The 20242-nt window shown below is 44.5% G+C and overlaps 2 protein-coding genes across 5 annotated transcripts in view; both read left to right on the top strand.

Moving 5' to 3' along the window:
* SYT6 (synaptotagmin 6) overlaps positions 1-20034 on the top strand; it is a 100801-nt gene extending 80767 nt beyond the window's left edge. The window contains exons 7-8 of one of the 4 annotated variants that reach the window (XM_027581178.2): positions 18072-18162; positions 18464-20034. In XM_027581178.2, coding sequence (XP_027436979.1) covers positions 18072-18155 — 84 coding nt within the window. In that variant the 3' untranslated portion in view covers positions 18156-18162; positions 18464-20034. Of the gene's footprint in view, positions 1-6331; positions 6499-17910 lie in introns of those variants that run through there. The other 3 variants (XM_027581172.2, XM_027581202.2, XM_027581205.2) reach the window with 3 other exon arrangements.
* Positions 4156-4668, top strand: LOC113914527 (mitochondrial import inner membrane translocase subunit Tim17-B-like). Its single transcript, XM_035727412.1, has one exon. The coding sequence runs from the start codon at positions 4156-4158 to the stop codon at positions 4666-4668; it is 513 nt and encodes a 170-aa protein (XP_035583305.1).
* Positions 20035-20242: the final 208 nt, after the last annotated feature.

Genomic DNA, 20242 nt, shown 5'->3' with positions numbered 1-20242 from the left:
TGTGGGACTCATTCCCAGGACCCTGGGATCATGACCTGAGCTGAAGGCAGACGCTTAACTGACTGAGCCACCCAGGCGCCCATTTAATATGCATTTTTAAAAAACATCTAAGTAGAGAACAAAGTATAACATAGAGACTACTTTTAGGCAAACAGGCTTGAGCAATGGAATGTACAAAGGGCCCACAGCAAACCCCCCCCCCCCCCCCCCCCGCCCCGGCTGGATACAGACCAGCCCATCAGGCAACCCACCTCAAAATATCCATAGGCTCTCACTGACCAATGGGCTACTTACAACCAGACACAGTTACCAAAAAAGGGAAGATTCCATGTGTCACCATGCCTCCTTATCTTCTCCCTTTAAAAAACAGCCCCCACCCACTGCCTTACTGCAGACAGCTCTCCTCTGCTGTCCTCCTCGCTGCTCCCTTGAGGTGCATTCAATACACTTCTATCTCCTTTGTTCTGCCTCAGGTGAATTCTTTCACTACCACCCCACCCCCTGTACCACCCGCTTCTACCCGATCATCGCCGCACATTTGGGGGCTCCCATCGGGGGGGGAGAGACACCCCCATTTAGGCACCACATATAATGAAGGCTCAGTGATTTCTGTGCATGTGGGATGCATCAAAACACATCTTAGATATCATGGCATATCACCCATACCCATCTGTGCATTATGCGTCTCTAATACAGATTTTCTTTTAACCCAAGGGTTGTGCTATTATCGCATTTACCAAAATTAACAATAATTATTTAAAATCAATTGATACCAGGTATGTATTCAAATTTCCTAGGTTGTCTCAAAGATCTCTTTTCACAATTAGTTTGAATAAGGTCTATCCAGACTAGGTCTGTAACCAAACTAACATGAGTTTGCTCCTTCGTGAGACTAGCCCGGGTGGATTTATTCACAAAAAGGAAACTATTTGCAGCAAAATAAGACTACAGGGAATAACTTTCAAAGCCCTGACTCCCCGAGCAGGGTTAAGTGTGTTCCTTTCGTTTGGGGTTAGGATGAATGTTCAGAAAAGGGAGTATTCTCACTACAGGTCAAAGCAGACAGAAAACATCTGTATACATGCATCCTATGTTATGTTAATGAAGCTTGTGCCTCTCCTTGGGGCGAGATTTTGACATTTTAATGAGGTAGAAGTAACTGTGCGGCAAGCAATGGTCCATCTGCGCAGGTGTGTGTGGTGGAGCTCAAACTAGTCTGGCTCTTCCTGTGGTTTGTCTCTAAAAGATGAGGTTAGGGGCGCCTGGGTGGCTCAGTCAGTTAAATGTCCGACTCTTGGTCTCAGCTCAGGGGTCGTGAGTTCAAGCCCCACCCAATGAATAAATAAAAGATAAGGTTAGCATTTCTGTGAAGAAGAAGCGGGGGTCACTGGGGGTCTTGCTGGTGAGTTTTAACTCATTGACTCTCTGGGTGTGGTTTTAGGTCAATACATTGTGTTTCATTATGTTCTTTAAGGCTCTTTTATTATATAATAGTTTCCCCTCTTTTCTTTCCATATCCTTGATTGATCTCTTTAAATATAAATCAGATTAGGTGATTCCCTGCTCAAAACCCTGCAACAGCTTCCCCAGGAGTTAGAATAAAATCCAAAACCCTTACCACACCCAAGGCCCTATAGGATCCTGGCCCTGCCTGCTTCTCCAGTGTTCTGTCACTTGCTGATTCAGTCTAGCCCTAGGGCCTTCCTTGAACGCACCAAATTGTTCCCACCCGGGATTCTGCATTTGCTATTCCCACCGCCCAAAATGCTTTCACCCCCCCCCCCCCCCCCCCCCACCACACACATAACCAGATCTTGGCCAAAACTGGTTCCTTGTCCTTCAGGTCACAGCTCAAATTGCCACCTTCTCAGAGCTAGGTGCCTTCCTGAATCACACATTCTAAATTAGCTCTGCTTCCCCTGGGCCACTCTCTGCCCCATCACCCTGACTTCATTTCTTTATGCAGCTGATTACTATCTGCAATTACCTTCTCTTTAATTTGTTTACCTGTGTAATATTAAATTAGAAGTTTCCTGTGTAACATTAAAGTAGGATTTTCCACCAAAACACCAAGAGACAATAGATGTGAATTTCAAAGCTAGATAGCCATCTGCAAAATCTACAAGGGAAATGGTCAAGAACATTTCCAAGATTGTTGGTCCCCTCAGCAAGATCAAGTATATAAAAAAGAGGTAAGAAAACGAAGGAGGAAAAAAAAAAAAAAAGAAGGAGGACGCCTGGGTGGTTCAGTCGCTTAAGCGTCTACCTTTGACTCAGGTCATGATCCCAGGGTCCTAGGATTGAGTACCACACTGGGCTCCCTGCTCAACGGGGAGTCTGCTTCTACCTCTAACCCTCCCCCATGCTCGTGATCTCTCTCTCTCTCACTCCCTCTCTTAAATAAATAAATAAAATATTTAAAAAAAAGAAAAAAGGAAAGAAAGAAGAAAAGAAAAGAAAGAGAAAGAAAGAAAAAGAAAATGAAGAAAGAGGGATTTGTAGAGGATTTCTTTGGAAGGAGTTGCTGCTGTCCTAAGAGAGCCAGCTCTTTCCACCCCAGGGAAGGGGTAGTAAGATGGGGAGAGCCACCTCCTCCAAGTCTGGAAGGAGAGGGTTTTAAAGGACCACTCAGAGAGCTTACTATGTACCCTCTCAGGTTGGTGAGAGGGGAGGAGGGGTGTCAGATATTGGACTAGTGCACAATTCTCACTTGAGAAACCTGAAGTGGTTAGCAGGAAAACAGGATAGAGGGTGCTGTTCTGGGTTCAGGCCTTACTTCCAGAACCTGTTGGGATGAGAGATGCTTGAGTATTTCCTATGGACCGATATGAACCACGAGAGAAGAATCAAAGAGGGGTTGTCTTGGGTTCTGCCCAATGGGGGCTTCTAGAAGGTGCAGAGACCCCAGCAACAAGAAGCTGAGAGTGAAGGCTAAGTTCCTAGAGGCTAAGGGAGAGTAGAAAATAACCCCTCACAGTTAAGATGCATCTACCTGGGCCAGAAGAACTACAGTGATTGGAATCCCCAAAGGAGTCAGCTTTAATCATCTGCCAGGCCCAGAGAACACAAAATCTCCCAGTCTAGAAAGAACTGCCCTGTCCCCTTACCACACACACTGCTGCCTATCACGCACACAACCCCCACCCTGAAAAGAGCAGAACACCAGAGATGAGAACTTGAGAATGGGAAGAAGACGCAATACGAGTAAGCGGGAGCTGGCTCTGCCCCTTTCTTTGGAGTCAGGAAGCCATCAACAGGTCCAAACTCAGAGGCTTTCATTCAACCTTTGGGTGAAATTGAAGAACTTAATTATTGTCTTGTGCCAGGAATTCCAGTTCTTAAACTAAGACTGTTTTACAACTTAAAGTGGAAGAACTATCTATAACCTAGGAGTGGACAGAACAATCATGAGATCTGCCCACATTCTGATGCAGGAAAAGCTCACCACCACTGGATTTACTTTGAACGGGCAGGACAAGAAAAAGTCAGTTATGCTTTGGTCCTACAAGTCATGCACTTAGCATGTCAGCTTGTTATCTGTCTCCCCTGCTGGTGGATTATATCATCCTAGCATTGCATCCCCAGAATGGAGAAGAGGGTCTGGCATGTGGTCGTCTCTCCATAAATAAATAAAATCAATATCATCCAAGACTAATGAGTGGGCTCATCCTTGAGTTCCCCAAGTTGTGGATCACCAAATAGCTGAGCTTCTGCTCTGGAGCTTATTGGAAGTTCCTACTATAGCTGTACTAGATAGGATAGGCTAATTGCCATGACAATGACCCTAAAATATGATTAGATGAACACAATGCAAGTTTATTTCTTGCTTGTGACAAGTCCGATGACCATGTTCCTGGGCAGCTGTCCCCCAAACAGGGGCTCAGGGATCCAGGCCCCTGGCCTGCTATAATGCTGTCATCTTGAACATGCAGCCTCCAGAGGCTGGGGAAGGGAAGGCAGTTCCCCTCAGCTGGGAAATGAGATGCATCATTTCTACGTAGGTTCTTTTGGCCAGAGCTCGTCCTCTGGGCCCAGTCAGAGACAGGTGGACTGAGAACTATGGCGTCTGGCTGGACAGCCACATCCTTGCAGTACCTCTACATCATGGAAAGAGAGCTTGAACCAAGCCAGACTGCACGGCCGGACACCTTTACCATGGAAGAGTATGCTCGGGAGCCTTGCCCCTGGCAAACTGGGGATGGTTGCAATAGAGCCTTCACTATGGGTGTCATCAGCGATGGAGTCTTCCAAGCTATTAAGGACTTCTGCAATGCCCCTGTCGGAATTCGGCACCAGTTGAGAGGTAGTGTCGACACTGTGAGGATCCAAGCCCCCCAGATTAGAGGTAGCTTCGCGATATGTGGGGGGGACACGACCTTCACCATCGGCTGCAGCCTGGTGCGCCTACGGAGCAAAGAAGATCCCTGGAACTCCATCACCATCAGAGCATTGACAGGGGCTGTGCTGGCTGCCTGCAGTGGCCCATTGGTGATGATGGGCTCAGCAATGATGGAGGGCATCCTCTTGGCCCTCTTAGAGGCTGTTGGCATCGTCCTTACTCGCTCCACTGCCCAGCAGTTCCAGAGTTCACACCCTTTCCTGGAGGACCCCAGCCAGCTGCCCCATAAGGAGGGTACCCCAGCCCCAGGCTATCCCTTCTACCTTTAAAAGCTATCATTCCCACTTAATCCCCAAATCACCTACTGTTCTACACAAACTGAATTTTCCTTGTGCCCACATCCTGGGAGCCTTTGCCCATCTTCGGCCTCAGCTGCTCCCACTTGCCTCCCAAGACACACCTTCCCCGGGGGTGCTGCTCTTCCCTGCCTCTCTGCTCACCGGCCCATCCTTTCTCCTCAGATCCCATTTGGAAGTTCTGTTCTATGTGGAGTGTGGGTCGAAAGGAGCTTTAATGACCGAGTTTGCTGCCTCATCTCCTTGGTCCCCCACCTTTGTGGACGAGGAATCTGAAGCCTGGAGGCCTGACCCTCCTGAGCTCACACCGCTGGTGGTGGCAGTGTGAAGAAGGCAGATGCTGCTGTCACACCTCCTTGGACACTTTTGGCCTCACCCTGTCTTCATGCAGTCTCCGGTCCTCTGTGAGCTAAGACGGTCTTCATGCTGAACTCGATAGCCATCAGCACAGCACTGCTGTCTCCCCAGGGGGGACCTCCCCGCCTGCGTGGTGGGGAACCAGTGTATGCTGGGGACTTAAACTTGGCCAGCTGGTGGAGGGATGGACCTCTGACCAGAGGGGATGGCAGCTGACGGATAAGAGCTTTCTCTTTCTCTCCTTCAGGTAGACAGCTCGGAGACGCCTGGCAGGTGGCTTTGTAGGCAGCCCCACCCAATCAGGCCACCAGGAAGCGGGCCACCTAGCAGTGCGTCTTTGAATTAGCTCTCTCCATCCCTCTGACTCTCACTAGGCTGTCTGGTCCCCACTCTCCAGGAAAACCTCCCAATGAAGACTCTCTCTGGCTTGTCGTTTAGGGGAACTGAGACTCAGACAGAGACAGAGAGGGGGACTGCTAAGAGGGCCTGGCTGCCCAGGTGGGTCCCCTGCAGGGCCCCACTCTCCATGTCTGGTCCTTAGCCTTGTTGGTTCAGAGATTCGATTTGTTTTTTTAAGAACCCAATATGGGATCCCCTCCAGGGGCAGCTTGTGTCACCCAGGCTCGCCAGGGTAGGACACCCATCTATTTGGTCACCACACAAAATGTAACTGTCAATCAGGCCAGACTCGAGAGTGCCCAGCCAGTGCGTCTTCCCCTGTAGGTGAGAAACGTGAGAGGCCACGTGGCCAGAAAGTCCTCCGAGAGCCGTGAATCCCCAAGCAGTTCTAGAGGATCTCATCGTCTTGGGAAAGATCTCTCAGCTGAGTAGCTTGACCCCTCACGGCTTCAGAAGTGACCCTTGTTGGGACGCCTGGGTGGCTCAGTCAGTTAAGCGGCTGCCTTTGGCTCTGGTCGTGATCCTAGGGTCCTGGGATCGAGCCCCACATTGGGGGTTCCCTTCTCAGTGGGGAGTCTGCTCCTCCCTTTGCCTCTGCTGCTCCCCCTTGCTTGTGCTCTCTCCCTCTCTCTCTCTCTCTCAAATAAACAAATAAAATCTTAAAAAAAAAAAAAGAAGTGGCCCTCGTCAAGAAGATCCTAGCGTATGTCTGCTCGGCCAAGAGCTCATTTCCCAAAACAGTGCTTAGCTGGGCGCCATCCATATTTGTCCGATTACATTACTATTGTTATGCTTCTATGTCCTTATTGTTGTTGTTATTATTAGCAGGAAAGAAATATTTTGAAAAATTATTAATGTGCTTTCCTCTTTTGCCTTTCAGAGGACCTGGTCTTCCCGTGGTTAGCCCCAAGCACCCATCTGCCAGGGGAAAGATTAAATTGTTACAAAAGAAGGCAAAAAGAAATAAAGAATTAATATTCTGCTATTGACATTTTAAAATGAGATTTCTCAGCAAGACATTTATCTTTAGATCCAGGCTACTGTCTTAGAGAGTTATAATTGCCAATTGGCTAAAATGACAAACTCTGAGGTATAATATTTGGGCTCAGGTTCTACCACTTACCTGTTATGTGACCTTCAGCAAATTACTCAATTTCTTTATGACTTATTCTCCTTATCTGTAAAATGGAAGTAATAATAGTACCTACCTCAGAGGACTGTTTTGAGGTAATATACATAACGTGCGCATTCAACAAAATGGATTCCCTCTAGCTACCAAACACTGTAACACTTAGAGGTAGTTAGAAAGTGTCTGGGACATAACAAGTATTCAATAAACATCATTTTCAAAATTCTTTTATCTTCCTCTTTAGCATATCAAGAACAGGTTCTTAGAGTGCCAATGAAGCCAGTAAGTTCTCTCTGTGGTACATGGGGGATATGTCAGAAAGTGATAAAAGCCTTTTCTTTTGGTCCTGAGGGATTATGGGAAGAGGAGATGAGAAAAAAGGAGAAAACTTCCCCCATCACCCCCCCATACACATACGCATCCATCACATATGCCACATACATACACACCCCCCCATGCACGCACACCACACACCACATACCACCCAAGCATACACCATACATCACACACTCCACACACACTCTACACATACCATGCAAGCCACACAACACACACACACAACCAACTGTTAGGAATGACCTTCTGAAATACCCAGAGACTGAAAAGCACAAAGGACGTAGAGACCTCATGTGGCAAAGCATAGCTAATGAGAACCAAGTAGCTATGTCGGGCAGAAAGAGGGTCTGGAGAAAATTAGGAGGGACCACCAGGGTTGGGGAGCCCATGGGGGGACATGACAGAAACTCAGAAGGATCTCCACCCAGCCAGCAACTGTAATGGGAGGCTGAGTTAGCCAAGGAGTAAGGTAGAGCCCTGACCAGGCTGAGAAACCAGATCACAAATCCTTCTAGTTGCCAGATTCAGCAGTGCAAGCAGCAACCAGAATTAGGGGCCAGAGAGAAAGAAAGCCCTTGAGACTCCAGAAACCAGGGATACCACCACATGATTCCAAGGGGGCGGTGGAAGGAGGGGTGAGTGGGAAAAAGACCGTCGAAGCTGGGAGACTGAGCATTTTTACAGAGAGAGATTGAATACTTCCTAGAGGTATTGTTTACATTGTTGCCTTCAGTGGAATCTAGATTTTTCTTCCAGCTATCCAGAGGCTGGAGACAAAATAAAGAATCCAATTCCCTCTGGATGTCCAAGGCATGGTATAAGTCTTATGACCTTGATTCAGTTTTTATTGGTGTTGTTATTTTAGGGGATGCTGTCATCTGTGGAGTTCTCTTTTGTACAAATTGCCCTCCACACCCATGGGGCAGTGCCAACAAACCAAACCACTTCCTATTAAGAGGTCCTGTTCCCTCCTCCCTGCTCTCCAACCCCATGCGTGATTGGTTTCCAGGTGGACAACTGGCTCAAGCTGGACCAATTCGAATCTCTTTTGGGATTTGGAGATTTTGATCTGAAGAAGAGGAGCTGTTAGTGGCTGGCAATCATGGCAGATTTCCAGAGCCGTGGCTCCCAAAGGGACTATGGGAGCCCCTGGTGAGCCCCAAACTGACCCAAAGTGCAAGCCCTTGTTCCTATTCTTATGTGCAAATGACTTTACTATATAATGCCATAAATTTTTATGTATAACGAGGGACTATTTTCTAATAATCTACCAAATGGGTCACTATGGGTTACTAAAATTTAGGATTCATAAACTAAAGTGACTGTTTAGAAGAGTGTTCTGAGAGCTCTAATTCAACATTGTGCCGGGGAAGCTGTCTGCCAGGCCAACTTGGCAATGCAGTGATGCTCTCACAGCACAGGCACCCAGATAGCTGGAATTCCTGCAATTTGGGGTAATGACACTTTATCATCAGTGCTTTATCGGTGTTGTTTAGAATTGACTGTGAGTTTTGATGACTTAATTACATCAATCATTAATTATAAGTGATATTAATTATAAATTACTATAAACTTGGCATCTTGATTATTGAGCTTATAATTATCAGCTTAGTTTATTGTGGTTGTTATATATAGTGATCTTTTGGACCTATCATTTATCAGTAATTAGACTTTAAAACTATACATTATAATTCAAATGGCATCATCATGCCTCTATGTATGCATATGAGTACAGTGATAATTCATGCTGCACTGACTTTTATCCTCTGGATATTGGGAATAATTGAAAGGTTTCAAGGTTTTCACTCCTCTTCAGTGAGTCACAGTGAAAAATTTTGAGGCCCCTACTCTTGAAGAAGGACGCACAAATATCTGATGTTAAGCCCCTTGAGTTGCCCTTATTCCCGGGCACCTCAATGATCAACTCCTTTTTGGATTCCATGAATCCACTAAGTTCTCATTTTGACTTAAACCAGCTTGAGTTGGGTTGAGTTACTTGTATCTTAACCAACAAAGTCATTGTATTTTCGGGTTTTTTTTAAGATTTTATTTATTTGTCAGAGAGAGAGAGAGAGAGACAAGCAGGGGGAGTGGCAGGCAGAGGGAGAAGTAGGCTCCCTGCTGAGCAGGGAGCCTGACGCGGGACTCGATCCCAGTACCCTGGGATCATGACCTGAGCTGAAGGCAGATGCCAACCAACCGCGCCACCCAGGCGTCCCAAAGTCATTATATTTTAGATAGGGACAAAATATTAATGTATTCACAGTCTTTCCCCTCCCTCTGCAGTCTAAGAAAATTTCTCCCACTTTTTTTTTTTTAGGGTATGGGTGGGATGAAAAAGGTAAGAGCCAATCAGATTTGTTACAAGAAGCATGGCACCAGGAAAGAAAAGAAAGCCTCAGAAGGCAAGAGGAGGGGGTGGAAAAGAGAGGAGTACAAAAGAAGCCAGATGGGTCAGAAGGTTCTGGAAGGAGAGTGAGAAGAAGAGCTGCCATTATGAGTAGAGAGAAATTTGGATTATGAGGATCTCTAGGAAGTTTTACCATGTGCAGAGGCCACCCAAAGTGGCCAGTGATACTGAGGTCTGAACCTGAGCAATCCCCTTCAGTGGGGACAGATTTTTCTTAAATTAGATCCAATAATCTGAACCTAATCATTAGGTTACTACTCACTAAATTATAATCACATTTCAGGCTTACTCCCTGAGAATCCTCCCATAACACCTTGAGTGGACTTTTGGGTGTTCTCAAATCTTCAGTCCCACACTATAACTTATTTCCACAGACATACAATTATGTGTTGGAAGTTGTTTTTATTAGTTATCTCTGAGGCAACTTTAATTCCAAGTTTTTAGAGGGTTGTTGACTGCTGCTGACACTAGGCCCTTTTTTCTGACTTCCTGACCTAATTGCCTAGTCTCTGAGCCAGCTCTCAGCCTGGAGTTCTTCCCACAATCCCCATGGCCTACATGCTTTTTTAGTTCAGTTCCTTTCATGGTGGTAAATCCAAATCAACTGGAGTGCTTTCACAAAAAGCATAAATTCCTGGGCCCCAACTCAAACCTACCAAATGTGAATTTCCCTGGGAAAGGCTCAGTCATTTTGGGGAAAAAACAAATCTCCTCACTGATACTGATAGGTATTCCTTCCTGATTTGAAAACACTGAAGTGTGGTATATTCTTTAAGAACATTTCAGTGTCACTGGTGTCATAGATCCTACTTACTTTAAGTCCTAGAGTGTTAAGCACAACTTGTTTGTTTGACTAAAAGGTCTGTTTGTTAATAGACACTCCTTTGACTTAGTAAATATTTGTTTACTACATTACTTTGAGGAGAAGAAGAGGCCTTGTGAAAGTGAAGTTTTTGCAGAATAAATGTATCAACGAATATATATGTGGCATCATCAGCGATACAAGAGAGACAAAAATCAGTGTTCTAGTGCAAACAACAGAATCCACATTAACTAGTTTAAACAGAAAAGGAAGTTATTAAAGAATATTAGGTGATTCAAAGAATCTCTAGAAGAGCTGGAAAGTGGGCTCAGAGGCTCTGCAATTAGGGGCAATGCCCCAAACCCCCTGCAGGGTCTTCCTGTGAAGACACCACTGTACCGGCCTCACTGATGATGCAGAAAACTGAATGCAAGAAACCCCACCATTGCTGTCCACAAAAAGCTGAAACCTCCACCACCCCTCTCATAGAAGGAGGAGGAGGAGGAAGAAGAAGAAGAAGAGGAAACAGAGGGGTAGAGGAAGGGGAAGGAGAAGATTCTGTTTTTTCTTGTTATTCACTTCTGAATTAAACCTCATCTGGGTCCAGCTAGTTGGCAGATTCACATGTCTGTGCCTGAGCTTCAAGGGAGGTTAAAAGAAGGAATTGAATTTCTGGCTCCATCTTGGAGAGGCAGGACTCAATTTCCCAAAGATGGAGAAGTTGTCCAAAAGTTGGTAAGAGATTCCTCTTCCTCTTTCCACTGTTTCTTCTTTGCCTTCCTGAACAACTCAGTAAAAAGGCCATTAGGCCAAACAAATCTGATGTCTGCCTGGGGGAGGGGAGGTATATGTGGTGTCGCAGAGTGGGATGTGAGAGCCTGACTAAGATGAGGTTGTCTACAAAAGGGAGGTGGGGGTGGTCCAATGCAGAGTATCAGAGCTTGAGGACAGCAACAGCAATAGAGGGTGGGTAGCACAGGATAATGGAGCCCGAGCAGAGTAAGGAAGGAGGTGTCCACATAGGAGAGAATGTCAGACTCCAAGAGAGTGAAGATGGTACGCACACAGGGTATAGCCCAGTGGAGCATGTCCAAACCTGAGCAGGATGAAGCGGGCGTTTGAATAAAAAGGTGACCTGGGGCAGGGTGTCAGAGCCTGAGAGGAATGAGAAGGATATTCACATGGGGATAGGGACATCCCAGCTTAAGGATCAGAGCTTGAAAGGAATGAGGAAGGTTTTGATCTAAGGGATGGCCCAGTGTGCAGTTTTGGAGCCCAGGCAGGCTGAAGAAGTCATCCACATGGGGCAGTTGTGGAAGCTCAGCACTGGGTATCAGAGCTCAAAAGGGGTGAGGAAGGGATCCTTCCACCAGGGATGGGAGATTGATTACATATAGGGAAAATGATCGAATAAGTAAATTAGGATTAAGCATAGTGGAGCTAGTTTTCTCATTATTGGAGATGGGAGTTACAAATATGGAAAGGGAAAAAACTAGAATGAACACTGATTAGGGACTTGAAATGTGTGCATGTGAGCATGTGCATGTGTTCTCTAGGTCTGTGCCCTGAGAGACCAGCAACACCTCCATTGTAATGGGCACATGCAGCACCCAGATTTTGGCTTCTAAATATCATTCTCATGTAAAAGGAACTAGGATTTCTTAGAGAAAAGGCTGATTCCATGATGTCTTAGTTTGCCTGAGCTGCCATAATAACCGTACTCAAGTTTCACCAATTGCTTCAGTAGAGTTCATTAGAGCAAAAAGATTCAATTTAGGGTCACATGTTGCATTATTTGTCATGTCTATTTAGTCTCTTTTAATCTGGAAGTTTCCTCAGTCTTTTCTTGATTTTCATGATCTTGACACTTTTGAAGATTACAGGCCAGTTATTTTGTAGAATATTCTCAACTTGTGTTTGACTATTGTTTCTTCATGATTGTATTTAGGTTATGAAATTTTGGTACAAATATCACAGAAGTGGTGTTATGTTCTTCTCATTGCATCTTATAGGTGGTACATGATTTCTATTCATTCCACTACCAGTGATGTTAGCTTTGATCATTTGATTAAAGTGATGTCCATCTGCCCTCTCCTCCATAAAGCTACTCTTTCTCCCTTTGGAAAGTAGTAAGTATTTTGGGAGGAGGTATTTAGAAATAATGTAATATCCCCTTCCTTATCAAACTTCCCATTCTTTTATATATTTATATTAGTGACTCATTGTTTTCTATTTTTTCAAAGGATTTTAATGTTACTATTATTATTTCTTTTCTTTTTTGTCTTTCAAGTAACATTTTATTTTCATTAAGATATAAGTGTTTTTAATTTTTTTATTATTTTTTAATTCCAGTATAGTTTACATACAATATTATATTAATTTCAGGTGTATATTGTTTCTTTTCATGCTCATTTTTTTCCCCAGATTTGGTCATTGTGATCCCCTTGAAATTGGTTTTTGTGTCTTTTTCATACATCCCCATCATTCTTTGAGAACTTCCTCACTTTTCACCAAACAAGATGTTCCAGGCTAATCTAGCAGTTTACATGCTCCAGTTATGTGCTATGGACTGAACTGTGTCCCTCTAAAATTTATATGTTGAAGTCCTAACCTCAACATGGCTGTATTTCGAGATAGGGCCTATAAGGAGGTAACTAAGGTTAAGTGAGGTCATAAAGGTGGGGTCTTGATCCAATAGGATCAGTGTCCTTATAGGAAGAGAGAACATTAGGTCTATGATCCATTCTGAGTTAATTTTTTATATGGTGTGAGGTATGGATCAAAGTTCATTTTCTTTAGTATGAATATCCAATAGTTCTGATACAAGTTTTTAGATTAAATTTTTAAAAATTTATTTATTTGAGAGAGAGAGAGAACGAGCACAAGCAGTGGACAGAGGAAGAAGGAGAAGCAGACTCCCCACTGAGCAGGGAGCCTGATGTGGGACTTGATCCCAGGACCCTGAGTTCATGACCTGAGCCGAAAGGCAGACACTTAACCAACTGAGTCACCCAGGTACTCCTCTGATACAATTTTTTAGAAAGACTATCCATTTTTCACTGAATTGCCTTTGCACTTTTGTTGAGTACTAGTTTTCCAGATATTTGTGGGTCTATTTCTAGACTATTCTGTTCCATTAATCTATTTGCCTATCTTTACATCAACACCATATTGTTTAAATTACAGTAACTTTATAATAAGCCAAAATTAGGGAGCATCAGACCTCCAGTGCTGTTCTTTTTCAAAGTTGTTTTAGCTATTCTAGATCCTTTGAATCTCCATATGAATGGAGATTCATATTTTCTGAGAAAGAAAGAATGGAAGGAAGGAAGAAAGGGAGCCTGCTGGAATTTATCTTGATTGGGATCATATTGAGTCAATGAACCAATTTGGGAAGAATTGACATCATAACCATATTGAGTTTTATGATCCATGAACAAGGCATTTATTTAGTTCTTCTTTAATTTTTCTCGACAATGTATTATAGGTTTCAGGGTACAGGTCCTTCACATCTTTTCTCAGGTTTGTCCCTAAGTATTTTATATCTTTTCTGCTATTGTAAGTGGTGTTGTTTTTCTAAATTTTACTTTCCAAATATTCATTGCTAGTATATATACATTTGATTTTGTATATTTGCATCCTACAACTTTGCTAAACACATTTAGTTCTAGTAGTTCTTTTGTAATTCCAACAGATTTTCTATGTAGACAATCATGCCATCTGAGAGTAAAGATGTTTTCACTTCCTTCTTTCCAATCTGTACACCTTTTATTTCTTTTCTTTTCTGATTATACTGGCCAGAACTTCTAGTACAATGTTGACTAGAAGTGGTGAGAGAGGATCAGGGTGTAATAGTCTACAAATGTAATTAGATCAAGTCAGTTAATAGTGTTGTCTAGTCTACGGTATCCTGATCTTAGTGGGAAAGTATCTGGTTTTTTATCATTAGGTATGATGTTAGCTCTGCGTTTTTCATAGATGCCCATTATCAAGTTGGGAAAGTTTCATTCTTTTTTCATTTTTTCTTTTTGAGAGAGAGAGAGAGGGAGATTGCACAGGGTGGGGGGCTGGGGCAAAGGGAGAGGGAAAGAGAGAATCCCAAGCAGGCTCCACACCCAATGTGGACCCCAATGTGGGGCTCGATCTTAACCGACTGAGCCACCCAGGGACCCCAGGAAAATGTTATTCTGTTCCTGGTTTGAGAGCTTTCCTGCATCTATTGAGATGACCATATGGCTTTTCTTTTCAGTTTTTTAATATATTGAATTACACTGACTGAATTTTTTTTTATGGCAAACCAACCCTGCATTCCTGAGACAAAACACAGTTGGTCATATTTTACTATCATTTTTATATATTGTTGGATTTGATTTGCCACAATTTTAAGAATTTTTGCCCATTTCTTCATGAGGAATATGGTTTATAGTTTTCTTATAACGGCTTTGACATCAGAGTAATACTGGCCTTACAGAATGAGTTGGGAAGTATTCCCTCCTCTTCAGTTACGAACAAGTTTATAGAATTGAGATTATTTCTTTTTTAAGTGGTTAGTATAAGTCACCAGGAAACCATTTGGGCTTGGAGTTTTCTTCGTAGAAAAAAGTTTAACTATCTATTTAGTTATAAGATTATCGATTTCTTCTTGAAAAATCTTACTTTGTGTCTTCCAAGGGATTTGTCCATTTCATCTAAGTTGTTGAATTTATTGACATAAAGTTGTTCATAATATCTTCTTGTTCTCTTCCTATTAGCCATAATTTATGTTTTTTAAGAGATCATTCTGTCTTCTCTGTGGAGAATAGAAAGGTAGGGATGTTGGGTTTGAGGGAGTAGAAACAAAGCATTCATTTATTCTCCAACTGGGTTCTGAATTATGTGAGAGACTCTACAGTCATCTATACAATAGGAAATCAAAATAGCATCTGTATTTACTGATAAAAGCTTGTTTGAAGAATGTGGCTCAGTTGTGGCAACAATGAACTTTCTAATACTTTATCCCAGAATTATACAGAGTTACCAACCCCTTACTCCTGCTCTAAAGAAAAGATTCACAACAACTATGTTTTCAGTTTTGAAAGGGAAAAACATTTTATTGACATTATAAAAACTTAGTAACAGAAAGGAAAACAGGGAAATCTACACATAAATGAGGGTAATAGTAAGCAGTAAATAAGAATAAGACAGAGTTACATCAAACCGGGTACTTAAAACAACCAACCTCATTAGCTGGGTAAGCCCTGTTGGGGGGGGCGGGCGGCTGGAGTCCCAATTCAGAGACCTGGGCAGAGTGTTCTCCCCTCAGGTGAGACTTCCAACTGACCATCCCCATATTATTTATGGGCAAATACAGGGTTTGAAGTTAAACATTTGTTTGTCTATGTGCAGTGTTGAGGGAGCTGCATTTCTATGTTATCATGTTTTTACATTTTCAAGGAGGCTGGGCTACGTGTTCCTGCCTCGCCTCTCAGATTCCAATCCGGGGGAGGGCCAGCCCAGCCTGGAATAGGAGGGGATGTAAGGCAAGATTTAAAGCTCTTGACATCCAGACCAGAAGGGCCAGTTCTGAACTAGAGGCCAGATAATATCAACTAACTGGGCTCCCAAAGTCATTCATGCAGTAGGAGTCTCACAAACAACATTCCTTAGCCTGCCTGTGTACGTGCAGGTCTGGGTGGTCAGTTATGCGGGACAAATCCCAGAAACCTCCATCCATATAGTCCAACTCCCAGGACCAGGCAGCTCTATATGACAGGGGCTCCCCTGTGGGGGGCCATTCCTATAAACCTATGGGTAGAGAAGCAGAGCACGGCACCTGCCTCCATTAGAGTCAAACCCTGAGGTGACCCTCTGTGCTTTTCTGCTCCTGGTGTCTATGCTTTTCTGTAATTCCTTCCCTTGAGTGCAGGTAGAACTTGCCTTGCTTCTAACCAGTAGAATATGGCAAAGGTGGTGGGCTATCACTCTTTTTTTTTTTAAAGATTTTATTTATTTATTTGACAGAGAGAGACAGTGAGAGCAGGAACACAAGCAGGGGGAGTGGGAGAGGGAGAAGCAGGCTTCCCGCTGAGCAAGGAGCCCGATGTGGGACTCGATCCCAGGACCCTGGGATCATGACCTGAGCCGAAGGCAGACGCTTAACGACTGAGCCACCCAGGCGCCCGGGCTATCACTCTCTTGATTAGGTCACATTACATGGCAAAAGTGATGGCATGTCATTCCATGGTTACATAACTTTATAGAAGACTCTATCATAACAGGCTGGATCAGGAGATTCTCCTTGCTGGCTTGATGGAGTAAGCAGCTATGTTGAGAAGCCCACATGGCAAGAAACTGCAGGCAATCCCCATGATCTGAGGGTGGCCTCCGGCTGATAGCCAGCAAAAAGCCAGGCTCTTGGGCATACAACTTCAAGTACATGAACTCTGCTAACAACCCAAATAAACTTGGAAGCAGATTCTTCCCCAGTTGAGCCTCCAGATGAAAATGCCCTGACTGACACCTTGATGGCAACTTTGTCAGAATTACACAGAGCTCCCAGGTCAACCATGCCAAGAGTCTTGACCCACAGAAACACTGGGATGATATGCGTTTCTTGCATTAAGCAGCTGCGTTTGTGGTAATTTGTTAGACAGCATTAGAAAACGAACACAGCCTTCCTGGGGCAGGCAGATCATTCTGAAAGAAAGCTAAGCCATGTGTGCCATGCCATTCCCTAAACTCACCACTCAGATCGTGGAGAGAGGCCAGCACTGTTCACCTAACAGGGAGGTAGCTCCACAGGGAAACATGAAATCAGAGGGAAAACTTCTCCTCACCCCTGTCTCAACAGGAAGGAGAGATAACAGTTAGGGGGCTACAACCCTGGTCCAGGCAAGAGGTGATGGTGGCCAGGATGGGGAGAAGTGAAAGGATCTGAAACATATTTAGAAAATATATAACTTGCCAGAGTTGCTAATTGACTGGATACAGAGTGTGAGAGAGAGGGGATCTGGAATGACTTCCAGGTTTCTGGCACGAATACCTGGGGCTACGGCGATACCCCTGACCAAGCCCCCGGACTGACATCTCTACTTGGAGGTCTCAGAGGGGCAGCTTGGGGGAAGAGTGGAAACCAAGAGTTTACTCTGGACGTGGTAAGTTTGAGCTCCTGGGAGAGAGACATCCAAGTAAAGCTGACACTTAGGGGGCTGGATATGACAATCTGGAGCTCTGAAGAGAAGTTGGGGCTGGAGATGTAAATGTGTGAGTCATCAGCATACAGATGTTATTTAAAGCCACAGAAAGGGATAGAACCGCCTAGGGAGGGAACACAGAATCATGCCCTTCCAGTATCTCCAAGCTGCCCTCAGCCTGGGGTATTCTAAAATGCAAATCCGATCTTTTTGTTCTGCTTAAAATTATGCAATGGTAATCAAAGGGTTTTTTTTTTCTTCTTCTTTTAAGATTCAGTTTAACTAAAATGTTGTTTAAACTGTAAAAGGAAAGTTATGTTAACACATTGTACATTGACCTAGTTTCACAGAAGAAATTATATAGCACTGATTAACAGCCAGTACAATATTTGGAAAGTTGAAGAGAAACAGAAAAAGCAAAGAAAATATAATGAAGGCAAGCGAATAATTAAATTACAGGAAATGTGTCACTTTAACATTATTTTCTCTGAGTACCTATGATAATGTATAGACCCAGCCGAAGATTGTAATTGCTTAAAAGGCCATGCGCTAGCTATATGACCTTGCAAACTGCTTTAACCTTTTTGTCTCCTTTTGCTTTTTCTATAAGGTGGGAATAATGATGTTTGCACTACGTTTCTCGAAAAGGTGCTGAGAGGGCCACACAAGATCATGGAAATAAAAACACTGTGAAGGTTCGAGGAGGAGGAGGTGATAAGCTCCTCAAGTTCAAGGACTTTGATTTATTGTACTTGTATCTTCTCTGCCCAGCAAGAGTGCCTAGAGTTCATTAGAAGATTATTATTCGAAAGGAAAAACATGCTTCAAGGACTCTCCCTATTGCCTTCCGAGTAAATTGCTGGTGGGTTTCCTGAGAGCAAAGTCTAAGATAAAGACTTGGGTGCAGGCGGTTTGTAGAATTGTCCAGAAAGCAGGAGAGGGGGAGCAGGAAGAGAGAGACAAAGAGAACAAGCCCATGTGGGGTGGTGGTTGGGACACCATTGCTGAAGGTAACGGGACTCAGTTCTACAAGACCCCCTTGCTGAGTCGCTCCCAGAATTGTCCACCTGCAAGACAGGAGGCTAGAACGTTTGTCCACTAGCTCCGGCCCTTCCCCTGCATGAGGCTGTAACATGTGTAACACCCACCCCGCCCTCCCCCAGCTGAGAGCTCCTGTGGCCTCGGACACCTTCGGAGGCAGAAGGCGGAGTATGCCGGACCTGTCATCAAGCCGTGATCCCCATCTTGCCCAGAACCATCCACCACTGCAGCAATTGAAATCAGGCGTGGACCAAGGGGGTGTGACAAGAGGCACCAAAAGCTGTCTGCTACAAGATCTAAAACCTTTTGCCTCACATCTGTCTGCCATTCCATAGCTCAGAGACCCTCCGAAGGGAATTTTCTCTGCCATCAGACTCTGCTGAGGAGGCTGCCCTATGAGGCTATTTTTGTACTTCATAGCCCTGTCCACTTCCCTGTGCCACGGCTGACTGGACCAGAGACAGACACCCAGCTTGTCCTGGTCAACTCAGACTGCTGTCACAAAATACCACAGACTAGGCGGCTTCAACAACAGAGATTTATTTCTCATAGTTCTGGAGGCTGGGAAGTCCCAGCTCAGGGTTCCTGATGAGCCTCTCTTCTGGCTTGCAAATGGCCACCTTTTCACTATATCCTCACATGGTGGAGAGAGAGCAAGCGAGTGAACTCTGGCCTCTTCTTACAGGCCAGACACTAATCTCATCATGGGGTCCCCACTCTCATGACCTCAAGGAAACCTAATTAACCTCTCAACGGCCCCACCTCCAAATACCATCACATAGGGAGTTAAGGCTTCAACCTAAGAATTTTGAGGTGACACACCAAAATATTCAGTCCACAACATATCCCAATGACAGCTACAGTTTAGGGTGTCTAGGAACCCCTAACGAAGTAAGACGGACCAGTTGTTTTCTCTCTCTGAGGAATTCGAACTGGAGAAAGCCAAGAGAATGTGTCCATCCGTGGTGGGTATTGAAACTGGCAGGATGAATGGTAAGGAGGTGCCTATAAGAATCAGTCAGTTTTACCAGGGGGTAGTTTGATCTTTTGCTCATCATAAAAGAGATGATTCTTGAGCCAAATCTTGAAGGGTGACCGTGTGTTAACCACACAGACAAAATGATGAGAAAGTAAAAGGTAAGGTAGAGAACAGGTGAGTGTGGATGAGAATAAACTAGTGGTGTGGCTGGACTGGTGACACTGAATGTCCTTAATGGTCCAGCGCTACCCTGAACCGTTGTACCTGGTGCCCTGGGCCAGGTCAGGGGGTTGCCCCGTGCCTGTGTGTCCTCTGATTCCTCCTCACTCTTTCAGGCAAAGGGCTCATGGAGTTCCAGACACCCAGAAGCCTGCCGCTCTCTGGAGAGTCCACAGTCTCTCACGCCAGCCCTGCCTCAACTTCCTGGGCTACTCTGTTCATACTTTAAAACCCACCTGAGGCCTCAGAGCCTCTCCTGACCTCACTGTAACCCTATCATCCCAAGGCACAGCCCTTTCCTCTGTCCTCCATATACCCCATGCCTGTCTCTATTCTTTGAGTTCCAATTATTGATATTCTTGTCTGCCACCATTACATTGAGAACTCCCTGAGGAGAGGAACAATGGATTAGCTATATTTAACAAATATGTGTTGAGTGCCAACGATGTGCCAGGCATGGCTCTAAACACTGAGGACATGAAAATAAATAAAGTAGACAGAGTTCTTGCTGGCCTGGAGCTTATACTCTAAATGTGTGTCAAATGTATGGGTGGGTTGATGGTAGGGTGTGTGTGGGGGATGAATGGGTGAACGGAGCAATGGATGGATGGATGGGTGGGTGTGTGAGTGAATACCCGGATGAAGCTTTGAGGTGGGTAGGCCCACTATAAAGGAACAAAAGATCCTCTCTTCAGTTAAACTT

Source organism: Zalophus californianus, chromosome 4, assembly GCF_009762305.2.
Source record: "Zalophus californianus isolate mZalCal1 chromosome 4, mZalCal1.pri.v2, whole genome shotgun sequence".
Classification (NCBI taxonomy): Eukaryota; Metazoa; Chordata; class Mammalia; order Carnivora; family Otariidae; genus Zalophus; species Zalophus californianus.
The sequence above is the reverse complement of the archived record's forward strand: the minus strand, read 5'-3'. Positions and strand labels throughout refer to the sequence as shown.

What these genes read in the sequence shown, in the direction of transcription:
- LOC113914527 (XM_035727412.1), top strand. Translation starts at nt 4,156, where the DNA reads ATGGAAGAGTATGCTCGGGAGCCTTGCCCCTGGCAAACTGGGGATGGT.